The 22,774-nt window shown below is 48.1% G+C and overlaps 1 protein-coding gene across 4 annotated transcripts in view; it reads left to right on the top strand.

Moving 5' to 3' along the window:
- RASSF5 (Ras association domain family member 5) overlaps window positions 1-22,774 on the top strand; it is a 301,503-nt gene that overhangs the window by 268,177 nt on the left and 10,552 nt on the right. For all 4 annotated transcript variants that reach the window (XM_063955167.1, XM_063955166.1, XM_063955169.1 and 1 more), the window contains one exon: window positions 18,990-19,105. In XM_063955167.1, the coding sequence (XP_063811237.1) occupies window positions 18,990-19,105 (116 nt within the window). The remainder of the gene's footprint in view (window positions 1-18,989; window positions 19,106-22,774) is intronic.

Below are 22,774 nucleotides of genomic sequence, written 5' to 3' on the forward strand. Positions count from 1 at the left end.
AGATATAGTACAGCCTGAAAATGACAGGCGCTTATTTGTTGGTAATTTATCTCTCTCCAAGCTTAGATATATATGCCCCCAAATCTGAGCAAGTGTGAGTAATTTGAAGTTAGTTAGCATATCCAGTTCAAACAAAGGTAATGGAGATGCAGTCATTAAAAAGGTGGTAATCACAATGTGCGCTCCACGGGGAGCACCTTTTTAACTCAGTCCTTTAATCACTCAAATTGGTGATAAAATCCTTTAGGTTCTTGGCGTGTGTGTTCTGACACAAAGGCCAATGGGCTGGGAAAAAAAAATAAATATATATATATATATATATATATATATATATGTAATGATTAAATCTGGCTGTGTTGCTTTAAAAGTCAAATATAGATTTTCCAGTGGAAATGTCTCTAGTCCTGACCGGACTGTGTGGGCTTTCAAAATCTGTCTTTAGTAATTAGATTCATATAGTTGCAGAGGACGGCGTCCCGTACCTCTGCGTGTGGAAGTCAGGTATTCGTGCACTATCGTTGCGGCCGTACTTGTAAGATGTACAGGTGCGGGGGGCAGCGGGAACCTCCTGGCGGCTCCGGACAGACTCGTCCCTCAGCTCGCGCACCCGCTCTCCGGTTCATCCTGTTAGGGATCTCCCCGTGTGCCTGCGCCGCTCGCTGGGTTGGTCGTGTTCGCGTGGGGGGGAGCTCAGCCGCAGGATCTAAACAGAGCCTGTAGCAGTGTTGCACCTCCCCACAACGGAGTACTCACCTGTGTTGGTCCTCCTGCTGCCCGTCCGTCTGTACTGCTTACCGATGTCTGCGCCGTAGGTCCGAGGGTCTCACAGCACTCTCCTGTCCTCCAATGGTTTGATGTCTCTTAGTCGTCTCCTCCAACGCGTTTCAACCGGATCAGTCTTCCTCTGGGAGTCTTTGCAGTGTTCTGATAGTGGTGGGTGTTAAAATGGCTTGCGGGCGGGACCAGCATCAGTTCCTCCTTTGTTCCACTGATTTGATTGGTGGTTGAGGTTGTCAGTATTGCAGGGGGCAGATTACATGTTCCTGCAATCTGTCCCATTTGTGAGTTTCAGAAACAGGGAAAGTATGAAAACATGGCAATGCAAATGAAATTCCTTTTTTTTTTTTTTTTTTTGATTGGTGGTTGAGGATGTCAGTATTGCAGGGGGCAGATCACATGTTCCTGCAATCTGTCCCATTTGTGAGTTTCAGAAACAGGGAAAAGGGAAAGTATGAAAACATGGCAATGCAAATGAAATTCCTTTTTTTTTTTTTTTTATTAAAGGTCCATAGTGGTGTTTCTTAATTATTTTTTGTTAGGCATTTGTATTCTCAGACAAATAATACGATTCTGGTTGTGTGTCTGGATTTCTGAATTTCAGTCATCGGTACCAAGGTGCATTAACCAAAAAAAAAAAAAAAAGGAATTTCATTTGCATTGCCATGTTTTCATACTTTCCCTGTTTCTGAAACTCACAAATGGGACAGATTGCAGGAACATGTAATCTGCCCCCTGCAATACTGACAACCTCAACCACCAATCAAATTAGTGGAACAAAGGAGGAACTGATGCTGGTCCCGCCCGCAAGCCAATTTAACACCCAATACTGACAACCTCAACCACCAATCAAATCAGTGGAACAAAGGAGGAACTGATGCTGGTCCCGCCCGCAAGCCATTTTAACACCCACCACTATCAGAACACTGCAAAGACTCCCAGAGGAAGACCGATCCGGTTGAAACACGTTGGAGGAGACGACTAAGAGACATCATACCATTGGAGGACAGGAGAGTGCTGTGAGACCCTCGGACCTACGGCGCAGACATCGGTAAGCAGTACAGACGGACGGGCAGCAGGAGGACCACACAGGTGAGTACTCCGTTGTGGGGAGGTGCAACACTGCCACAGGCTCTGTTTAGATCCTGCGGCTGAGCTCCCCCCCCACGCGAACACGACCAACCCAGCGAGCGGCGCAGGCACACGGGGAGATCCCTAACAGGACGAACCGGAGAGCGGGTGCGCGAGCTGAGGGACGAGTCTGTCCGGAGCCGCCAGGAGGTTCCCGCTGCCCCCCGCACCTGTACATCTTCCAAGTACGGCCGCAACGATAGTGCACGAATACCTGACTTCCACACGCAGAGGTACGGGACGCCGTCCTCTGCAACTATATGAATCTAATTACTAAAGACAGATTTTTAAAGCCCACACAGTCCGGTCAGGACTAGAGACATTTCCACTGGAAAATCTATATTTGACTTTTAAAGCAACACAGCCAGATTTAATCATTATATATATATATATATATATATATATATATATATATATATATATATATATATATATATATATATATATATATATATATATATAAATATATATATATATATAAATATATATATATATATAAAAAAAAATATTTTTTTATTTTTTTTCCAGCCCATTGGCCTTTGTGTCAGAACACACATGTCCAAGAACCTAAAGGATTTTATCACCAATTTGAGTGATTAAAGGACTGAGTTAAAAAGGTGCTCCCCGTGGAGCACACATTGTGATTACCACCTTTTTCATGTTCCACAATATTATCTGCACTGTTTCATTATATTGAGTGTCATATTTGATACATGTGAAAGTAAAACACACCTTTATATAAGTATCCATTTGCATCATTTCACGAGTACTCAAACTGTAGGGGATGAGCGCAGTCAGGTGAAAACCAGATATCCATATTGAACCAAAGGGCAAGGACACCCTTTTGACTAGCAGCACATCCCATACAGTAAAACCACCCCAGTGCGCAGATTACCTCCCTTTTTGTTAAATTATGCAGTCATTAAAGGCTGACCTTGTTATTGACCTATATGATGATGAAATGTGAGCAGTGATAATATATAATGATGAATGAGCAGCTGTGGGAAACAGGTTCTAATAAAAATGTGTTGTGTAATGTTTTGTGCATAGCAGTGTATAATAGTTTGGTGCTCTATACATTAAGAATAATAATTTCTTCATATCTTCTTGAGATTTCACATAATTTCTGCTTCTTCTATTTATGGAAATTCTTAGCATTGTGGGTAAAATGTGATTGTTTAGCTCAGCAGCGTCCATGTGGGAAATGGCACATTACTTGGCGGTGGAGTGGCACTCCCACAGTCTCCTTATAAAACTGATCTGCTGGGCTGTCAGAGAAAAGCAAATCCTAAGAAACAAGTAGCGGGGCTATATAAACGCAAAGGACCTAGGTGGTCATTCCGAGTTGTTCGCTTGCTAGCAGTTTTAAGCATCCGTGCAAACGCTAAGCCGCCGCCCTCTGGGAGTATATTTTAGCTTAGCAGAAGTGCGAACGAAAGGATTGCAGAGCTGCTACAAAAAAAATTGTGCAGTTTCACAGTAGCTTCAGACCTACTCAGCGCTTGCGATCACTTCAGACCATTCAGTTCCTGTTTTGACGTCACGAACACGCCCTGCGTTTGCCCAGCAACGCCTACGTTATTCCTGGCACGCCTGCGTTTTTCCGAACACTCCCTGAAAACGGTTAGTTGACACCCAGAAACACCCACTTCATGTCAATCACTCTGCGGCCACCAGTGCGACTGAAAAGTTTCGCTAGACCTTGTGTAAAAATACATCGGCCGTTGTGAAAGTACGTCGCGCGTGCGCACTGTGCCACATACGCAGAAGTGCCGGTTTTTAACTTAATCGCAGCGCAGCAAACATTTTCAGCTAGCGATCAACTCGGAATGACCCCCCTAATTCAGACCTGATCATAGCAGCAACTTTGTTAGCAGATGGGCAAAACCATGTGCACTGCAGAGGGGGGCAGATATAACATGTGCAGAGAGTTAGATTTGAGTGGGGTGTGTTCAAACTGAAATCTAAATTGCAGTGTTAGCGGGGGTACTCACGGAGCGATCGCTGCTTAAAATCTAAGCAATCTGATTAGATTGCTTAGATTTTAAGCAGTGATCTCTCTGTGTGTACCCCTCACAGCGATAGTGATGCACAGCCCCGTGCATCGCTATCGCTGGTGCTAGATTGGCCTGCATGCAGGCCAATCTAGCGGGTCGCTCACTTCACCCGCTGGGTGAAATGAGCACTCCCCCCGCACGCTTAGCACACATCGCGCTGTGCTGAGCGGGGGGAAAAATGTGTACTGAGCGTTACTGGCCTTAAAAATAAAGCAGCCAGTGTTTACCCTGCACAGAAACAATAGAACCCACCCAGATCTAACTCTCTCTGCACATGTTATATCTGCACCACCTGCAGTGCACATGGGGGGTCATTCCGAGTTGATCGCTCATTGCCGATTTTCGCAAAACGGAGCGATTAAGGCTAAAATGCGCATGCGCATGGTACGCAGTGCGCATGCGCATGTTATGCAGTGCGCATGGTACGCAGTGCGCATGCGCTAAGTATTTCTCTGACGTCCTAGTGGATGCTGGGGACTCCGTAAGGACCATGGGGAATAGACGGCTCCGCAGGAGACTGGGCACATCTAAAGAAAGATTTAGGTCTATCTGGTGTGCACTGGCTCCTCCCCCTATGACCCTCCTCCAAGCCTCAGTTAGATTTCTGTGCCCGGCCAAGCTGGATGCACACTAGGGGCTCTCCTGAGCTCCTAGAAAGAAAGTATAGTTTAGGTTTTTTTATTTTACAGTGAGACCTGCTGGCAACAGGCTCACTGCAGCGAGGGACTAAGGGGAGAAGAAGCGAACCTACCTAAGTGGTGGTAGCTTGGGCTTCTTAGGCTACTGGACACCATTAGCTCCAGAGGGATCGCACACAGGATCCGACCTCGTCGTCCGTTCCCCTTACAGAGCCAGAAGCAAGAAGGTCCGGAAAATCGGCGGCTGAAGACTTCTGTCTTCTTCAAGGTAGCACACAGCACTGCAGCTGTGCGCCATTGCTCCTCATGCACACCACACACTTCGGTCACTGATGGGGGACGCCCTGAGCAGCAATATTAACACCTTGGCTGGCAAAACTGACACCATATATAGCCCCAGAGGCTATATAGGTGTATATTACCCCTGCCAGAATAACACAAAAAGCGGGAGAAAGCCCGCCGAAAAAGGGGCGGAGCCATCTCCCTCAGCACACTGGCGCCATTTTCCCTCACAGCTCCGCTGGAAGGATCGCTCCCTGGCTCTCCCCTGCAGTCCTGCACTACAGAAAGGGTAAAAAAGAGAGGGGGGGCACAAATTTAGGCGCAGTATAATATATATATGCAGCTATAAGGGAAAACACTCTTTATAGGTGATATCCCTGTGGTATATAGCGCTCTGGTGTGTGCTGGCATACTCTCCCTCTGTCTCCCCAAAGGGCTTTGTGGGGTCCTGTCCTCTGTCAGAGCATTCCCTGTGTGTGTGCTGTGTGTCGGTACCGCTGTGTCGACATGTATGATGAGGAATGATGTGGAGGCAGGGCAAATGCCTGTAAATGTGTTGTCACCCCCTGAGGGGTCGACACCTGTGTGAATGGACTTATGGAAGGAATTACGTGACCGTGTCAGCTCCTTACATAAAAGGTTTGACGACATAGGACAGCCGGCTACTCAGCTTGTGACTGTTCCAGCATCTCAAATGTCATCAGGGGCTTTAAAACGCCCGCTACCTCAGATGGCAGACACAGATGTCGACACGGATACCGACTCCAGTGTCGACGACGATGAGACTAGTGTACCCTCCAATAGGTCCACCCGTTACATGATTGAGGCAATGAAAAATGTATTACACATTTCTGATAGTACCCCAGGTACCACAAAAAAGGGTATCATGTTCGGTGAGAAAAAACTACCAGTAGTTTTTCCTGCATCTGAGGAATTAAATGAGGTGTGTGAGGAAGCCTGGACTTCCCCCGATAAGAAATTGATAATTTCTAAACGGTTATTGGCAGCGTACCCTTTCCCGCCAGAGGATAGGTCACGTTGGGAAACGTCCCCTAGGGTAGATAAAGCGCTTACACGTTTATCAAAACAGGTGGCACTACCGTCTCCGGATACGGCCGCCCTAAAGGATCCTGCTGATAGAAAGCAGGAGGCTACCCTAAAAGCTATATATACACACACGGGCATTATATTGCGATCAGCGATTGCATCAGCATGGATGTGCAGTGCTGCTGCTGCGTGGTCAGATTCCCTGTCGGATAATATTGATACCCTGGATAGGGACACTATTTTGCTGACAGTAGAGCATATAAAGGACGCTGTCTTATACATGCGTGATGCACAGAGGGATATTTGCCGGCTGGTATCAAAAATAAGCGCAATGTCCATTGCCGCCAGAAGGGGGTTATGGACTCGGCAGTGGTCAGGTGATGCCGATTCAAAAAGGCACATGGAAGTTTTGCCTTATAAGGGGGTGGAACTGTTTGGGGATGGTCTTTCAGACCTCGTTTCCACAGCTACGGCTGGGAAATCGACATTTTTGCCACAGGCTACCCCACAGCAAAAGAAGGCACCGTATTATCAAGTACAGTCCTTTCGGCCCCATAAACACAAGAGGGCGCGAGGCGCATCCTTTCTGCCGAGAGGTAAAGGTAGAGGGAAAAAGCTGCAGCATACAGCCAGTTCCCAAGAGCAAAAGTCCTCCCCCGCGTCCGGTAAGTCCACAGCATGACGCTGGGGCTTCACAGACGGATCCGGGTACGGTGGGGGCCCGTCTCAGGAATTTCAGCACACAGTGGGCTCTCTCACAGGTGGATCCCTGGGCCCTTCAAGTAGTATCTCAGGGGTACAGGCTGGAATTCGAGACGTCCCCCCGCCGTTTTCTAAAATCTGCCTTACCAGCAACTCCCTCTGCCAGGGAGGCAGTGTTGGTGGCTATCCAAAAACTGTTTTCACAGCAAGTGATTGTCAAGGTACCCCTCCTTCAGCAAGGGAAGGGTTACTATTCCACAATGTTTGTGGTACCGAAACCGGACGGTTTGGTGAGACCCATCTTAAATTTAAAATCCTTGAACACTTATATGAAAAGGTTCAAGTTCAAGATGGAATCGCTCAGGGCGGTTATTGCGAGCCTGGACGAGGGGGATTACATGGTCTCCCTGGACATCAAGGATGCTTACCTGCATGTCCCCATTTACCCTCCTCACCAGGAGTACCTCAGATTTGTGGTACAGGACTGTCACTATCAGTTCCAGACGCTGCCGTTTGGGTTATCCACGGCACCGAGGGTCTTTACCAAGGTAATGGCCGAAATGATGATACTCCTTTGCAAGAAGGGAGTTTTAATTATCCCGTACTTGGACGATCTCCTGATAAAGGCGAGGTCCAAGGAACAGTTGGTAGTGGGGGTAGCACTTTCTCGGGAAGTGCTACAACAGCATGGCTGGATTCTCAATATTCCAAAGTCACAGCTGGTCCCGACGACACGCCTTCTGTTCCTGGGAATGATTCTGGACACAGACCAGAAAAAAGTGTTTCTTCCAGTGGAAAAAGCTGAGGAGTTGTCATCTCTAGTCAGAGACCTCCTAAAACCGGGACAGGTGTCGGTACATCAATGCACACGAGTCCTGGGAAAAATGGTAGCTTCGTACGAAGCGATTCCATTCGGAAGGTTCCACGCAAGGACTTTCCAGTGGGACCTGTTGGACAAATGGTCCGGGTCCCATCTCCAGATGCAACAGCGGATAACCCTGTCGGCAAGGACCAGGGTGTCGCTGCTGTGGTGGCTGCAGAGGGCTCATCTACTAGAGGGCCGCAGATTCGGAATACAGGACTGGGTCCTGGTGACCACGGATGCCAGCCTTCGGGGCTGGGGCGCAGTCACACAGGGAAGAAATTTCCAAGGACTGTGGTCAAATCAGGAGATTTCGCTTCACATAAATATTCTAGAGCTAAGGGCCATTTACAATGCCCTAAGCCAAGCAAGGCCCCTGCTTCAGAACCAGCCGGTACTGATCCAATCAGACAACATCACGGCGGTCGCCCATGTAAACAGACAGGGCGGCACAAGAAGCAGGAGGGCAATGGCAGAAGCCACAAGGATTCTCCGATGGGCGGAAAATCATGTGTTAGCACTGACAGCAGTGTTCATTCCGGGAGTGGACAACTGGGAAGCAGACTTCCTCAGCAGGCACGACCTCCACCCGGGAGAATGGGGACTTCATCCAGAAGTCTTCCAAATACTGGTAAACCGGTGGGAAAGACCACAGGTGGACATGATGGCGTCCCGCCTCAACAAAAAGCTAAAAAGATATTGCGCCAGGTCAAGGGACCCTCAGGCGATCGCTGTGGACGCTCTAGTAACACCGTGGGTGTATCAGTCGGTTTATGTGTTTCCTCCTCTGCCTCTCATTCCCAAGGTACTGAGAATAATACGAAGGCGAGGAGTGAAAACTATACTCGTGGTTCCGGATTGGCCAAGAAGAACTTGGTACCCGGAACTTCAAGAGATGCTTTCAGAGGACCCTTGGCCTCTGCCGCTCAGACAGGACCTGCTGCAGCAGGGGCCCTGTCTGTTCCAATACTTACCGCGGCTACGTTTGACGGCATGGCGGTTGAACACCGGATCCTGAAGATAAAGGGCATTCCGGAGGAAGTCATCCCTACCCTGATCAAAGCCAGGAAGGATGTCACCGTAAAACATTATCACCGCATTTGGCGGAAATATGTTGCTTGGTGTGAGGCCAGGAAGGCCCCAACGGAGGAATTTCAACTGGGTCGATTCCTGCATTTCCTGCAAGCAGGGGTGACGTTGGGCCTCAAATTGGGATTCCATTAAGGTCCAGATTTCGGCCCTGTCGATTTTCTTCCAGAAAGAACTGGCTTCTCTGCCTGAAGTTCAGACTTTTGTCAAAGGAGTTCTGCGTATTCAGCCTCCTTTTGTGCCCCCAGTGGCACCTTGGGATCTCAATGTGGTTTTGGAGTTCCTGAAATCACATTGGTTTGAACCACTTAAGACTGTGGATTTGAAATATCTCACGTGGAAAGTGGTCATGCTGTTGGCTCTGGCTTCGGCCAGGCATGTGTCAGAATTGGCGGCTTTGTCCTATAAAAGCCCTTATTTGATTTTCCATATGGATAGGGCAGAGTTGAGGACTCGTCCTCAGTTTCTCCCGAAGGTGGTATCAGCGTTTCACTTGAACCAGCCTATTGTGGTGCCTGCGGCTACTAGGAACTTGGAGGATTCCACGTTACTGGACGTAGTCAGGGCCCTGAAAATTTATGTTTCCAGGACGGCTGGAGTCAGGAAAACTGACTCGCTGTTTATCCTGTATGCACCCAACAAACTGGGTGCTCCTGCTTCTAAGCAGACTATCGCGCGCTGGATTTGTAGCACTATTCAGCTGACGCATTCTGCGGTGGGACTACCGCAGCCTAAATCTGTAAAAGCCCATTTCAAAAGGAAGGTGGGCTCATCTTGGGCGGCTGCCCGAGGGGTCTCGGCTTTACAACTTTGCCGAGCTGCTACTTGGTCAGGGGCAAACACGTTTGCAAAATTCTACAAATTTGATACCCTGGCTGAGGAGGACCTGGAGTTCTCTCATTTGGTGTTGCAGAGTCGTCCACACTCTCCCGCCCGTTTGGGAGCTTTGGTATAATCCCCATGGTCCTTACGGAGTCCCCAGCATCCACTAGGACGTCAGAGAAAATAAGAATTTACTCACCGGTAATTCTATTTCTCGTAGTCCGTAGTGGATGCTGGGCGCCCATAGCAAGTGCGGATTGTCTGCAATACTTGTAAATAGTTATTGTTACACAAATCGGGTTGTTATTGCGAGCCATCTGTTCAGAGGCTCCGTTGTTATCATACTGTTAACCGGGGTTCCTATCACGAGTTATATGGTGTGATTGGTGTGGCTGGTATGAGTCTTACCCGGGATTCAAAATCCTTCCTTATTGTGTCAGCTCTTCCGGGCACAGTGTCCTAACTGAGGCTTGGAGGAGGGTCATAGGGGGAGGAGCCAGTGCACACCAGATAGACCTAAATCTTTCTTTAGATGTGCCCAGTCTCCTGCGGAGCCGTCTATTCCCCATGGTCCTTACGGAGTCCCCAGCACCCACTACGGACTACGAGAAATAGAATTACCGGTGAGTAAATTCTTATTTTTAACACAAAACTTAGTAGATTTACTCACGTCCGAACGAAGAATTTTCATCGTTGAAGTGATCGGAGTGTGATTGACAGGAAGTGGGTGTTTCTGGGTGGAAACTGGCCGTTTTCTGGGAGTGTGCGGAAAAACGCAGGTGTGTCAGGGAAAAACGCGGGATTGTCTGGAGAAACGGGGGAGTGGCTGGCCGAACGCAGGGCGTGTTTGTGACGTCAAACCAGGAACGAAACGGCCTCAGCTGATCGCAATCTGTGAGTAGGTCTGAAGCTACTCAAACGGCTAAGAATTTTCTATTCGCAATTCTGCTAATCTTTCTTTCGCTATTCTGCTAAGATACACTCCCAGAGGGCGGCAGCCTTGTGTGTGCAATGCTGCTAAAATCTGCTAGCGAGCGAACAACTCTGAATGACCCCCATGGTTTTGCCTATCTGCTAACAAAGTTACTGCTATGATCAGGTCTGAATAAGGCCCAAAATACTTCTGGACAGTCGCTAGACACAGGGGTACTTTATTGCTAAGGAAACTAGCTGCGACTCTGCCACATAAAAGGCATGCCTTAATGGCAACATCATTATCTAGATATCTTGTCTTATCGTCTGACAGGACAGCTCTCCTGTGCAGAGTAATGATAGTGGAGAAGGGGCAGGTAGTTAATTGCTGACTGAAGCTGAAATATGACAACTCTGTTATTATTTCATGATATCCTATTTTCAAATATATTTTTTGTACTCTTGCGCATGCTAAAATATATGAGAGAGAGAGAGACATACAGACATACATACAATGAATAGTATTGTTGGCTGGCAGCCTGGGCTCCTAGATTTGATTCTGACCAGTGTGTTATCCTTAGATTTCATTATTATCTGTACAGAATTTCATTTTCTTCCTGTGCCCACAGGGGTTTCCTCACGTAATCCAAATTGGCTTGTCTAATATTTGTGTGTGTGTCTGTGGTAGGGAAATGAAGATGAAGGTGTCACTGTGGTGTGGACTGAAGCAAACGTAAACAACATTTTTAAATTGTAAAGAGCTGTGTGGTATGTTGTGCTATATAAATTGAGTATTAATAAATTACTTGTACCAGAGTTTCCCAAACGCTACCATTACCGTTCAGGTTTTAAGGATATCCATGCTTGAGTCCAGATGGTTAAATCAAATTGATTGAGATAATAATTAAGGGGTCTATTACTAAGCCTTGGAGAGTGATAAAGGGTCCAAATCAGACCTGATCACTGCTGTGCGTTTTTGCAGCAGTCTGCGATCAGATAGTTGCCGCCCAGTGAGAGTGAAACCCGCCCCGTGCAAGTGTGTGAATGCACGTGTACGGTGTGCGAAAATTCCACCAGACAGCGGACATCTGCAAAGCCATTTGCAACTCACTCACCATCTAATGATTTTTCCAGTCTGCGCGTAGCTTACTCCTTAAGTGCGATACAAACAGGCTGACGTTATACACCCACCCTGAAAACGCTTGGGCTTGCCTGCATTTTTCCTGACACTCCCATGAAACGGCCAGTTACCACCTCCAAACGTCCGCTTCCTGTCAATCACCTTGCGAACGCCCGTGCGATTGAAATTTTTGCACCATCCTGTCGCTGTTTAGCGATGCACCTGCAGCGATCAGGTCAGAGAACAGCGATCAGGTCTGAATCGGGCCCAAAGTACCAGTTATTCAGCTCCTCATTGCCATGTTGCTGGCTTTGCTTGAAAAGTGACAGGAGCTGGTTGGTTGGTGCCTTTTTTTTTATTTTTTTTTTATATCTCTCCAAGGCGTAGTAAATACATCCCTAAGTCACCTGTGCTCAAGCATGGGTATCCTTAAAACATTGATTGTAAAGGTGGCGTTTGGCAAACTGTGAGCTATACAAATCACACTGGAGGCACAGGTTATGATTGTAGAGTTGTAAGTCAGTATATATTACATATAAATTACAAAGTGAGTAGAGAAAAAGCATTGGAAGAGAAGAATTGGAAGCCCTGTCTGAGGTTCAGGGAAGAATGAAATGAGTGGGTGTATTATAGTTAATCAGATTTGTAGTGAGGGTCATTCCGAGTTGATCGCTAGCTGAAAATGTTCGCTGCGCTGCGATTAGGTAAAAAAAAAACAGCACTTCTGCGCATGCGCAACGTACTTTCACAACGGCCGATGTATTTTCATACAAGGTCTTGCAAAGCTTTTCAGTCGCAATGGCCGCCGCAGAGTGATTGACATGAAGTGGGCGTTTCTGGGTGTCAACTGACCGTTTTCAGGGAGTATTCGAAAAAAACGCAGGCGTGCCAGGAAAAACGCAGGCGTGGCTGGGCGAACGCAGGGCGCGTTTGTGACGTCAAATCTGGAACTGAATGGTCTGAAGTGATCGCAAGTGCTGAGTAGGTCTGGAGCTACTCAGAAACTGCACAATATTTATCTGTAGCCGTTCTGCGATGCATTAGTTCGCACTTCTGCTAAGCTAAGATACACTCCCAGAGGGCGGCGGCTAAGCGTTTGCACAGCTGCTAAAAACTGCTAGCGAGCAATCAACTCGGAATGACCCCCATTGTTTGTTGTTTAATACTTGGAAATAGAGATGGCAAGTCCATACAGTAAAGCAAAAGTATGGGAGATTTTTTTTTTATCTAGAAGTCCTATAGTGCTGGGTACACAAACTGCAAGAATAATTCATCAAGTGGTAGTCTTCCTAAGAAACTCTTGTTTATAAACCATTTCATTTTGAATGTTATTTCTCTTACGTCCTAGAGGATGCTGGGGTCCAATTTAGTACAATGGGGTATAGACAGGTCCCTTGGGAGCCACTGGCACTTTAAGAGTTTAACAGTGTGGGCTGGCCCCTCCCTCTATGCCCCACCTACCAGACCCAGTTTAGAAAATATGCCCGAGGAGCCGGTCACAGCTAGGGGAGCTCCTAGGAGTTTTTCTAGTTTTATTTTTTTCTAAGAGTTGTTAAGTACAGGAAGGCTGCTGGCAACAGCCTCCCTGCTTCAAGGGACTTAGGCGGGGGAGTAGGAACCAACTTCCTGAAGAGTTATTGGTTCTCTATCTCCGCTGACAGGAAACTGAGCTCCTGAGGGTGCTGATCGCAAGCCCACGAGGCGACTGCTCACTCCCGCAGCACGGCCGCCACCCCCTAATAGAGCCAGAAGAGAGAAGTGCGGTGAGTACAGCGCCGACGTCCCGGTTAGCGGGTCGCCGGCAGGTATGGCGGCACAAGGGTGGGAGCGCAGCTCTGGAAGGCTGCGCTCCGGCCAGCTCAGCAACACACAGTGTAAGCGCTTTGAGGGGCGTCCTGAGCATGCACAATTCACCATAAACTGATCACTCAGCTAACGGGCTAATCCCGCTGTTAGCAACAAACACCTCAGGCCAGTATAAACAATTAGTTCGGGAAGTAGCGCGCCATTGCTAGGGGCGGGGGTTCCTATCAGAGCGGATCCAGCACTCACCAGCGCCATTTTCTCCCTGCAGATACATAGGAAAGAACGCTGACAGGGAGCGCTGCCCTTAACATAACTCCAGCATACCTCTGCGGGTACCAGGGTGTTATAGACAGAGGGGGGAGGGGGGGGGGGGAGTGTGGTACTAGTACTAATTAAGGGTAGTTAGTCTGCGCCAGGTTTAAACAACTGCTGTGTAGCTGGCTCCTTATGCTCTGTGTTTCTCTGAAGGTGCTCTGGGGGAAACTGTGTCTGACATTTTCCTGTGTTTGTGTGTTAGTGTATATATCCCACATTACCATGTCTAAGGACTCTGTGTCCTGTGCTGCAGAGTTTCTCTTCTCCTGAGGAGTCTATTCCCTGTGCTCAGGACTGCAATATGCTGTCTCAGCCTTCTGAATCAGAACCCCCATGGGTTGATTATTTAAGGAGAATGATATTCCAGATTTCAAGTAGGATGTCACATACTGAGAAGGAGATGCAGTTTTTGAGAAAATCTGTAGAGTTTGATGTTTTCAGCTCCCACTGCTTCGTCTAAGAGCCCACCTACATACCCGCAAAAGCGTACGCTTGCCCAGATAATGCAAGCTGACACTGATATCAACTCTGATACAGGGGACGGTGATGGGGATATGCTGGGGGGAGATGCATCCCTTGTTAAAGGTGTGCAGCTCATGATTGAAGCCATTAGGGATGTTGTGCATATAATGGAGAAGGTACCTGAGCCGGAAGAGGAATCTTATTTTACAGTAAATAAGAAATCCTCGCTCACATTCCCGGCTTTAAAGGAGTTAAACTCCTTATTTGAAAAATCCTGAGAAAACCCAGAGAAAAAATTCCAGATCCCTAAAAGAATTCTCATTGCTTTCCCTTTCCCTGAAGAGGATAGGAAGAAGTGGGGAAAACCCACCTATAGTAGACGCTTCTGTATCTAGGTTGTCTAAAAAAGGTGGTTTTACCTGTCTCTGGTTCAACCGCCTTAAAGGAGCCGGCTGACCGCAAAATTGAGACTATGCTCAAATCACAATACATGGCTACAGGCTTGGCCTTAAGGCCCACTATTGCCTGTGCGTGGATTTCTAAAGCCATAGTAAAATGGTCAGGCACATTACTAGAGGAATTAGATACTATGGATAGGAGTGACATTGACTTGTTTTTACGTCACATACAGGATTCTGCAGGTTTCATGGTGGAGGCCATGAAGGACATTGGCCTGCTTAATGCGAGGGCTACTTCCATGGCAGTATCGGCACGCAGAGGACTCTGGCTACGCCAATGGACTGCGGATGCACAATCCAAGAAAAGTGTGGCGAACCTACCCTTCACAGTTCAGGCACTATTTGGGGACGCATTGGATACGTGGATTTCTGCGGGTAGTCGACATTTCTTCCCTCCACAGCAGCACCGGCTAGGAAATATTATCCTACACCTTCACTGCAGTCCTTTCAGACCGCAAAATTTTAAAAATCCAAACCTTCTTTAGAGGCGGTAGGGGAAAATCCAGAAAACCTGCACCACCAGGTTCCCAGGAACAGAAACCAGGTCCTGCTTCCTCAAAGTCTTCAGCATGATGGTGGACCTCCCAGTCTGGAGATCGGACAGGTGGGAGCGAGACTAAAAGATTTCAGTCACGTCTGGGCATCATCATGCCTGGATCCCTGGGTACAAGATATTGTTGCCAAGGGGTACAGACTGGAGTTTCAGGAACTCCCACCTCACAGATTCTTCAAATCAGGCTTACCAGTTTCGCTGACAGAAAGTGCTATCCTACAGGAATCCATTAAAAAATTGGTACAAACAAATGTCATTGTTACAGTTCCACCTCACCTAAAAACCAAGGGTTATTACTCAAACATGTTGTGGTACCGAAACCGGATGGTTCGGTAAGGCCGATTTTGAACCTGAAGTCATTGAACCCTTACTTGAGGGTTTTCCAATTCCAGATGGAGTCTCTGAGAGCGGTGATCTCAGGTCTGGAGGAGGGGGAATTCCTAGTATCCCTGGATATCAAAGATGCCTACCATCACATTCCAATCTGGCCGCCTCACCAGGCCTATCTACGGTTTGCACTACAGAACTGTCACTATCAGTTCCAGACATTACCATTCGGCCTCTCCAGAGCACCGAGGGTGTTCACCAAGGTCATGGCGGAGATGATGCTCCTCCTCCGCAAGCAGGGAGTAAACATAATTCCATACCTGGACGATCTGCTGATAAAAGCATCTTCCAAGGAGAAGCTGTTGCAGAGTATTGCACTCTCGATTGCTCCAGGATCATGGGTGGATCCTGAACATTCCAAAGTCACATTTGGAACCAACAAGGAGACTGCCCTTCCTGGGGATGATACTCGACACAGAAGTGCAGAGGGTCTTTCTACCACTGCAGAAAGCATTGGTGATCCATTCAACGGTCCGGGATGTCTTGCGGCAAGCCCAGGTATCTGTTCATCAGTGCATTCGCCTTCTGGGGAAGATGGTAGCCTCCTACGAGGCTCTACAGCAGGGGTGGGGAACCTCCGACCCGCGAAGCCATTTGCTCCGGCCCACCCGCTTCTGTCAGTGAGACACGCTGCCGCTCAGTCCGGCAGCAGCGTGTCGCAGCTGTCAGGACAGGGAGGAGAGCACGGCTATGTCGGGTGGCGGCGGCGGCGTGTAGGACTTCAAACCAGCCGCCGATTCATGAGCCAATCAGAGCTCGCGGACCGACAGCCAATCAGGAGCCGCGGCTGCCGGTCCGCGAGCTCTGATTGGCTCTTGAACCGGCGGCTGGTTTGAAGTCCTACACGCTGCCGCCCGACAGCCGCGCTCTCCTCCCTGTCCTGACACACGAGAAACGCAGACGAATGGAGCAGCAACCAGCAGCAGCGGTAAGCAGCACGGGGGGGGACATTTGTATACCTGGCACTGTGGGGACATCTGTATACCTGGCACTGTGGGGGCATCTGTATACCTGGCACTGTGGGGGGCATCTGTATACCTGGCACTGTAGGGAGCATTTGTATACCTGGCACTGTAGGGAGCATTTGTATACCTGGCACTGTAGGGAGCATTTGTATACCTGGCACTAAGGGGCATTTGTATACCTGGCACTGTAAGGGGCATTTGTATACCTGGCACTGTGGGGGCATTTGAATACTTGGCACTGTGGGGGCATTTGTATACCTGGCACTGTGGGGGCAATTGTGGATCTGGCACTGCACTATTGGGGGCATATGTAACATCACAGCAGTGTCCTACATAAACAGGCAGGGCGGAACGAAGAGCAGGGCTGCAATGTCAGAGGTAACACAAATCCTCCTCTGGGCAGAAAGGTACGTGCTGACGCTGTCGGTGATCTTCATTTCGAGAGTGGACAACTGGGAAGCAGACTTCCTCAGCAGACACGATCTCCATCCAGGAGAATGGGGCCTCCATCCTGAGGTGTTCGCAGAGGTAACAAAGCGATGGGGTGTACCTCATATAGACATGATGGCCTCTCGCCTCAACAAGAAGCTTTGGAGGTACTGTTCCAGGTCACGAGACCCACAAGCAGTTGCGGTGGACGCCCTGGTGACTCCGTGGGTGTTCCAGTCAGTGTATGTGTTCCCTCCACTTCCACTCATCCCAAGCATTCTCAAACTGATAAAAAGATCAGGAATTCTGGCGATCCTCAGGTCTCCGGACTGGTCAAGAAGGGCTTGGTATGCGGATCTTATGGCATTACTGCGGGAAGATCCGAGGCCTCTTCCTCTTCGCGAGGACCTTCTACAACAGGGGCCGTTTGCCTATCAAGACTTACCGCAGCTACGTTTGACGGCATGGAGGTTGAACGCCAGATCTTAGTTCGGAAGGACATTCCGAACAAGGTTATTCCTACTCTGATCCAAGCTAGGAAGGGTGTAACGTCTAAACATTACCATAGAATTTGGAAAAAGTATGTCTCTTGGTGTGAATCCAAGAAGTTTTCTACGGTGGAGTTTCAACGGGGACGTTTTCTCCTCTTTCTGCAAGCAGGTGTGGATGTGGGCCTACACTTGGGCTCAATCAAAGTCCAGATTTCGGCCTTGTCCATTTTCTTCCAGAAACAATTGGCTGCTATCCCTGAGGTTCAGACTTTCTTGAAACGAGTCCTGCACATCCAACCACTCTTTGTGCCTCTTACGGCACCTTGGGATCTTAATGTGGTGCTGCAGTTCCTGCAGTCGGCTTGGTTCGAACATTTACAGGAGGTGGATGTAAAGTTTCTTACTTAGAAGGCTGTCACACTGTTGGCATTGGCATCTGCAAGACGTGTGTCGGAATTGGGGGCATTGTCGCACAAGAGCCCCTACTTGATTTTCCATGAGGATAGAGCTGAGCTCAGAACATGTCAGCAAATTCTTCCAAAGGTGGTGTCGGCTTTTCATATCAACCAACCTATTGTGGTGCCAGTGGCTACTGACACCTCGATTAACTCAAAGTCCTTGGATGTTGTGCGGGATTTGAATACATATGTGAAGAGAACTTCTCGTCACAGGAAATCGGACGCTCTATTTGTCCTTTATGATCCCAATAAGATTGGGTGTCCTGCTTCTAAGCAGACGATTTCTCACTGGATCAGGCTTACTATCCAGCATGATTATTCGACGGCAGGATTGCCGATTCAAAATTCTGTTCAGGCCCATTCTACTCATAAGGAGGATTCTTCCTGGGCTGCTGCCCGGGGTTTCCCGGCTTTACAGCTTTGCCGAGCAGCTACTTCAGGGTCGAACACGTTTGCTAAGTTCTACAAGTTCGATACTTTGGCCTCTGAGGACCTTAAGTTTGGTCAATCTGTTCTGCAAGAACCTCAGCACACTCCCTCCCGTACTGGGAGCTTTGGTACATCCCCATGGTTCTAAATTGGACCCCAGCATCCTCTAGGACGTAAGAGAAAATAGGATTTTAATTACCTACCGGTAAATCCTTTTCTCGTAGTCCGTAGAGGATGCTGGGCGCCTGCCCGGTGCTTCGTGCTCCTGCATAGTTACTTGGTTCATTATTGTTGGTTCAGCCGTTGCTGAATTGTTCCAAGTTGGTTAGCTTGGCTTGCTTTTTTGTTGTGTGTGAGCTGGTGTGAATCTCACCACTATCTGTGTATTTCCTTCTCTCGAAGTATGTCCGTCTCCTCGGGCACAGTTTCTAGACTGGGTCTGGTAGGAGGGGCCTAGATGGAGGGGCCAGCCCACACTGTTAAACTCTTAAAGTGCCAGTGGCTCCCAAGCGACCAGTCTATACCCCATGGTACTAAATTAGACCCCAGCATCCTCTACGGACTACGAGAAAAGGATTTACCCTTTAGGTAATTAAAATCCTATTTTATTGATAATCTCTTACACGTAGTGTACAAATATATTCTATAAGTGTATCAGTGTTTTGTGATCTGTGTGTGGTTGTCTTAACAACTGTGGTTCCTGATCATTTGAATCACATAGTCATGTTACTTACATGTATATGTATTATGCACTGTTTGTTTATGAACATTAGAGACTAACTGTTACAGTTTTACAGTTCTTTTTCAGAAACTGCCACTGGCGGAGCATCCCCTATACCTGCGCCTTTTAGCTGGGCCAGAAACCAATGTGCTGAGCTTTGTGCTAAAGGAGAATGAAACGGGAGAAGTGCAGGTATGTATTCTCTTGTATGAGGAATAATCATCCCACACCGCACTTGTCTACTTTTGAAAAACAGTTTCAGGGAGATTCTAGGTCAGGTCGCGGCACACTGTTGAGGGGACGTGTCATGCTCTGCCCAAAGGCCATGTCTTTTTGTCCCCCTCATTGCCAGCAGGTGCCTATACACTTCCTAAAACCGTGTTCCCCATCTGACATACACACTGGATGGTGACAAACACTGGATGTGGAGGTGAAAGCGTACCCCTGTGTATGATTCAGCAGTGGTGGGAATAAAGCTCCTACAGACCCACTCTTCTCACCGTAGTGGCTCCTCTAGCATCAAAGGCGACAAGATGCAGGTAGGAGACCCTGATGCTAGTACATTCCCTGCCAGTGGCCAGCTCAGTCAGTGGGAGGGAGATGCCAGATGCGGACACCCTGCGGTCTTCATGTTGCAGTTGTGTGCAGGTAGATGTGGCCTCTCCTGGCTAACTGCACTTGCATCCTCTTCCTAGCAGTGCATTGCAGGAGGTGGGCAGTGCAGTGGTGTTGCATACGGGGCCTTGAATTACACCTGGGACTCAGCTGGGGCAGGAGGAGGACCCCACAACACCTGCAGTCACCAGCCTAATAAGTTTACCAACGTTACGCATCATGTGGTTCTATTGTCCAGTCCCCGGCCCCCATCACATCCGGACTCCTGTATGCGAAGTCTGGATTCCCTGTGGGGCAGCGGGAAATCCAGGGGTTTTCATTTAAATTCCAGGGTAGCAGGAGACTCTTCACTGAACTGTAGGATGCGGGAGGTAGGAAAGCACAGTATGTCTCATCCTAAACAAAAACAAACAGCACTGCTTGCATACAGACTACACACAACGTGTATGTCTTTTGTTTATTCATTTTACAAACACAATGAGAAATATTACGTAAAAATAAATACAAATGAATACACCATCGGTCAAAACGCGGCTGACGTCACTTTAGGTCAACCGCAGGGCAGAAAGTTCCCACCATTGGTTACAATGGAGCGCATAGGCGCTACATTGTAACACTGCCGTGTGCCGCCTGTCACTCAGTACAGGAGCACACAGCCGATCAGGAGAGTGCTACAACGTGGCGCTCCCTGATTGGCTGAAGAAACCCACTTAGACATCAGTCAGAGTGGGTTTCTGGCATTCGGGGAAAGGAGTCCCATGTGAAAACATGGGGCCCCTTTCAGTTCGTGGCTCGGCTCTCCGTTTTGTTATTTTATTCAAGTACCTGGATTACAAATGGTTGCCCCGAGGACCCTGGGACCCGGGATCTGGTGAGTAGAATTTATTCAACAGGTACCCCTTGGATTCTACTGGAGAAGAGGACAGACCCTCGTGTGAACATAAGGTAAGTATGTATGTATGTTTGTGTGGATGTATGTAATAAATCTTTACTTTCACGGTGTGTGTGTCTTGTGTTTATTTGGGTATTTTTTTAGTAATAGTACTACAGGTACCAGCGGGCCCGTTTTTCCGCCGCATGCTGGTACTTGTGGTTCTCCAAGTACCAGCATGCGGGGGAGGCTTGCTGGGACTTGTAGTACTGCTACTAAAAACAATATCTTTTCATTTACAACAAAGGCTATCAGCCCCCCCATCCGCAGCCCATTGGATGGGGGGGGGACAGCCTCGGGCTTCACCCCTGGCCCTTGGGTGGCTGGGGGGGGGGACCCCTTGATTGAAGGGGTCCCCACTCCCCCAGGGTACCCCGGCCAGGGGTGACTAGTTGGATTTTTGATGCCACGGCCGCAGGGCACTATATAAAAGTGACCCCCGGCTGTGGCATTATCTGTCCAGCTAGTGGAGCCCGGTGCTGGTTTTAAAAATACGGGGGACCCCTACTCTTTTTGTCCCCCGTATTTTTGGAACCAGGACCAGGCGCAGAGCCCGATGCTGGTTGCTTAAATATGAGGGAACCCCTGTCATTTTTTTCCCCATATTTCTGCAACCAGGATCGGCTCAAAGAGCCCGAGGCTGGTTATGCTTAGGAGGGGGGACCCCACGCAATTTTTATTTTTATTTTACACTGTTTAATTTAAAAAAAAAAAATTAACCCCAGCACGGATCACACAGATCCGGCCGAGATTCATTTTAAAAAAGTCGGCAGTGTTTTGCTAATCACTGCCGTAAAAATAGAAAAAAAAAAAACGAATGACATCGGAACAAAAGAAAAACCCGAATACGACAGCTTAGTAAATTAGGCGTAATAAATTCAAAAAGTTGCAGGTTTACACTTTCGATGTCATTCGTGATTGAACTTTGACCTCAAACGGGAAAACACGAATCTTAGTAAATTTACCCCATGGATCTAAATGCCGGCACTGGGTTAGCAAACAAACGTCTGCCAACTCTCCTCTCTGGTAAACCACTGGGGGTAGAGGGGGGAGGATTAGGCTGCTGGGAGGGGGAAATTAGGTTTAGGCAGCGGGAAAGGGAGGGTTAGGCACCCCAGGGGAGGATTAGGGTCAGGCTGCAGGGGCAGGGAAGATTTGGGTCAGACTGCGGAGAGGGAGGGTTAGGGTGGTTAGGGATAGTATACTCACCACTTAGGTGTGTGGATCCTGAGCATCGGAATGCCACTGTCTGTATTCTGACTGCCGTCATCCCAAGTTCCGGGATCCCGCTAACCATCCCCATAATAAATATAAGAAATAGAAACCGAAACAATGTCTCAAAACCCTCTGTATCAGCAGATGATGTAACATTTTTCTGTATATAATGTGTCTTTAAATGCTCTTAGGATGCGACAAATCAGCAGACATAAAAGTAGTGTTCTGCAGAAACCTTGTGTCTCAATATACTCTGTGTACCAACACAATAAAAGAAAGTCTTGTCCAGCTGCTACGAGCAAAAGATTTGGAAATGACTAGTGTAGATAGAGCAGTCTCCCAATACTATAAATATAGTACCGGGAGTATGTATAATAATAATATATGCATAGTATCCCGCTATTTGTGGATATGTGAATAGGGCAACTGCGACCGACTGTTCTTAATAAATAGGTACTCCCAATAGATTCAGATGCCATCGTGGTGCAGGTAATGCTCTGAAGTTAGTGTCCAGTAGATAAAGGGGTGTACCACAGCTCCGTCTGCATAAAGAGTGGCCATGACAAACTGCAGATATCTGTGTCAGATGCAGTACAGAGGCTGAAGGCTACTGCATAGGTGGACAGCGTGTCTATGTAAGCACTGTTAGCTGGATGTAAGAGGCAGCTGCCAATATCCAATGTAGCCAAACTTGGCCAGAGGGCTGGAGTTCTCTATGGAAGTTTGCGGCAAGAGTACAGTGTGTCCTCATGAGTTCTGGTAGTCCTGCGGCAGGTGCAGCAAATTCAGGTAGATGGATGCTGCTGCTGGCTGGAGACAGGCGTCTGGGACATAAGGTTCAGCAGGCGCAGTCCAGATACCCAGTGGGCCAGGAGGGGATCCGGGGGTTTTAATTAAGTTTCCGGTAGACTCTTCATTGAATCTGTAGTCTCCCGCTAAATGCGGGACAGTAGGCAAGTACGTCCCATAATGAATGTTATAATTGGCTTCTGTGTCATTATACATATGCACATGCAGATGGTTATACTTATGTAGTAGAAAGCTAAAGCTAATCTGCTTTACTATATATGCAGAGTGAATGCAGTTTTCTCTAACGTCCT

This window comes from Pseudophryne corroboree, chromosome 2, assembly GCF_028390025.1.
Source record: "Pseudophryne corroboree isolate aPseCor3 chromosome 2, aPseCor3.hap2, whole genome shotgun sequence".
Lineage (NCBI taxonomy): Eukaryota > Metazoa > Chordata > Amphibia > Anura > Myobatrachidae > Pseudophryne > Pseudophryne corroboree.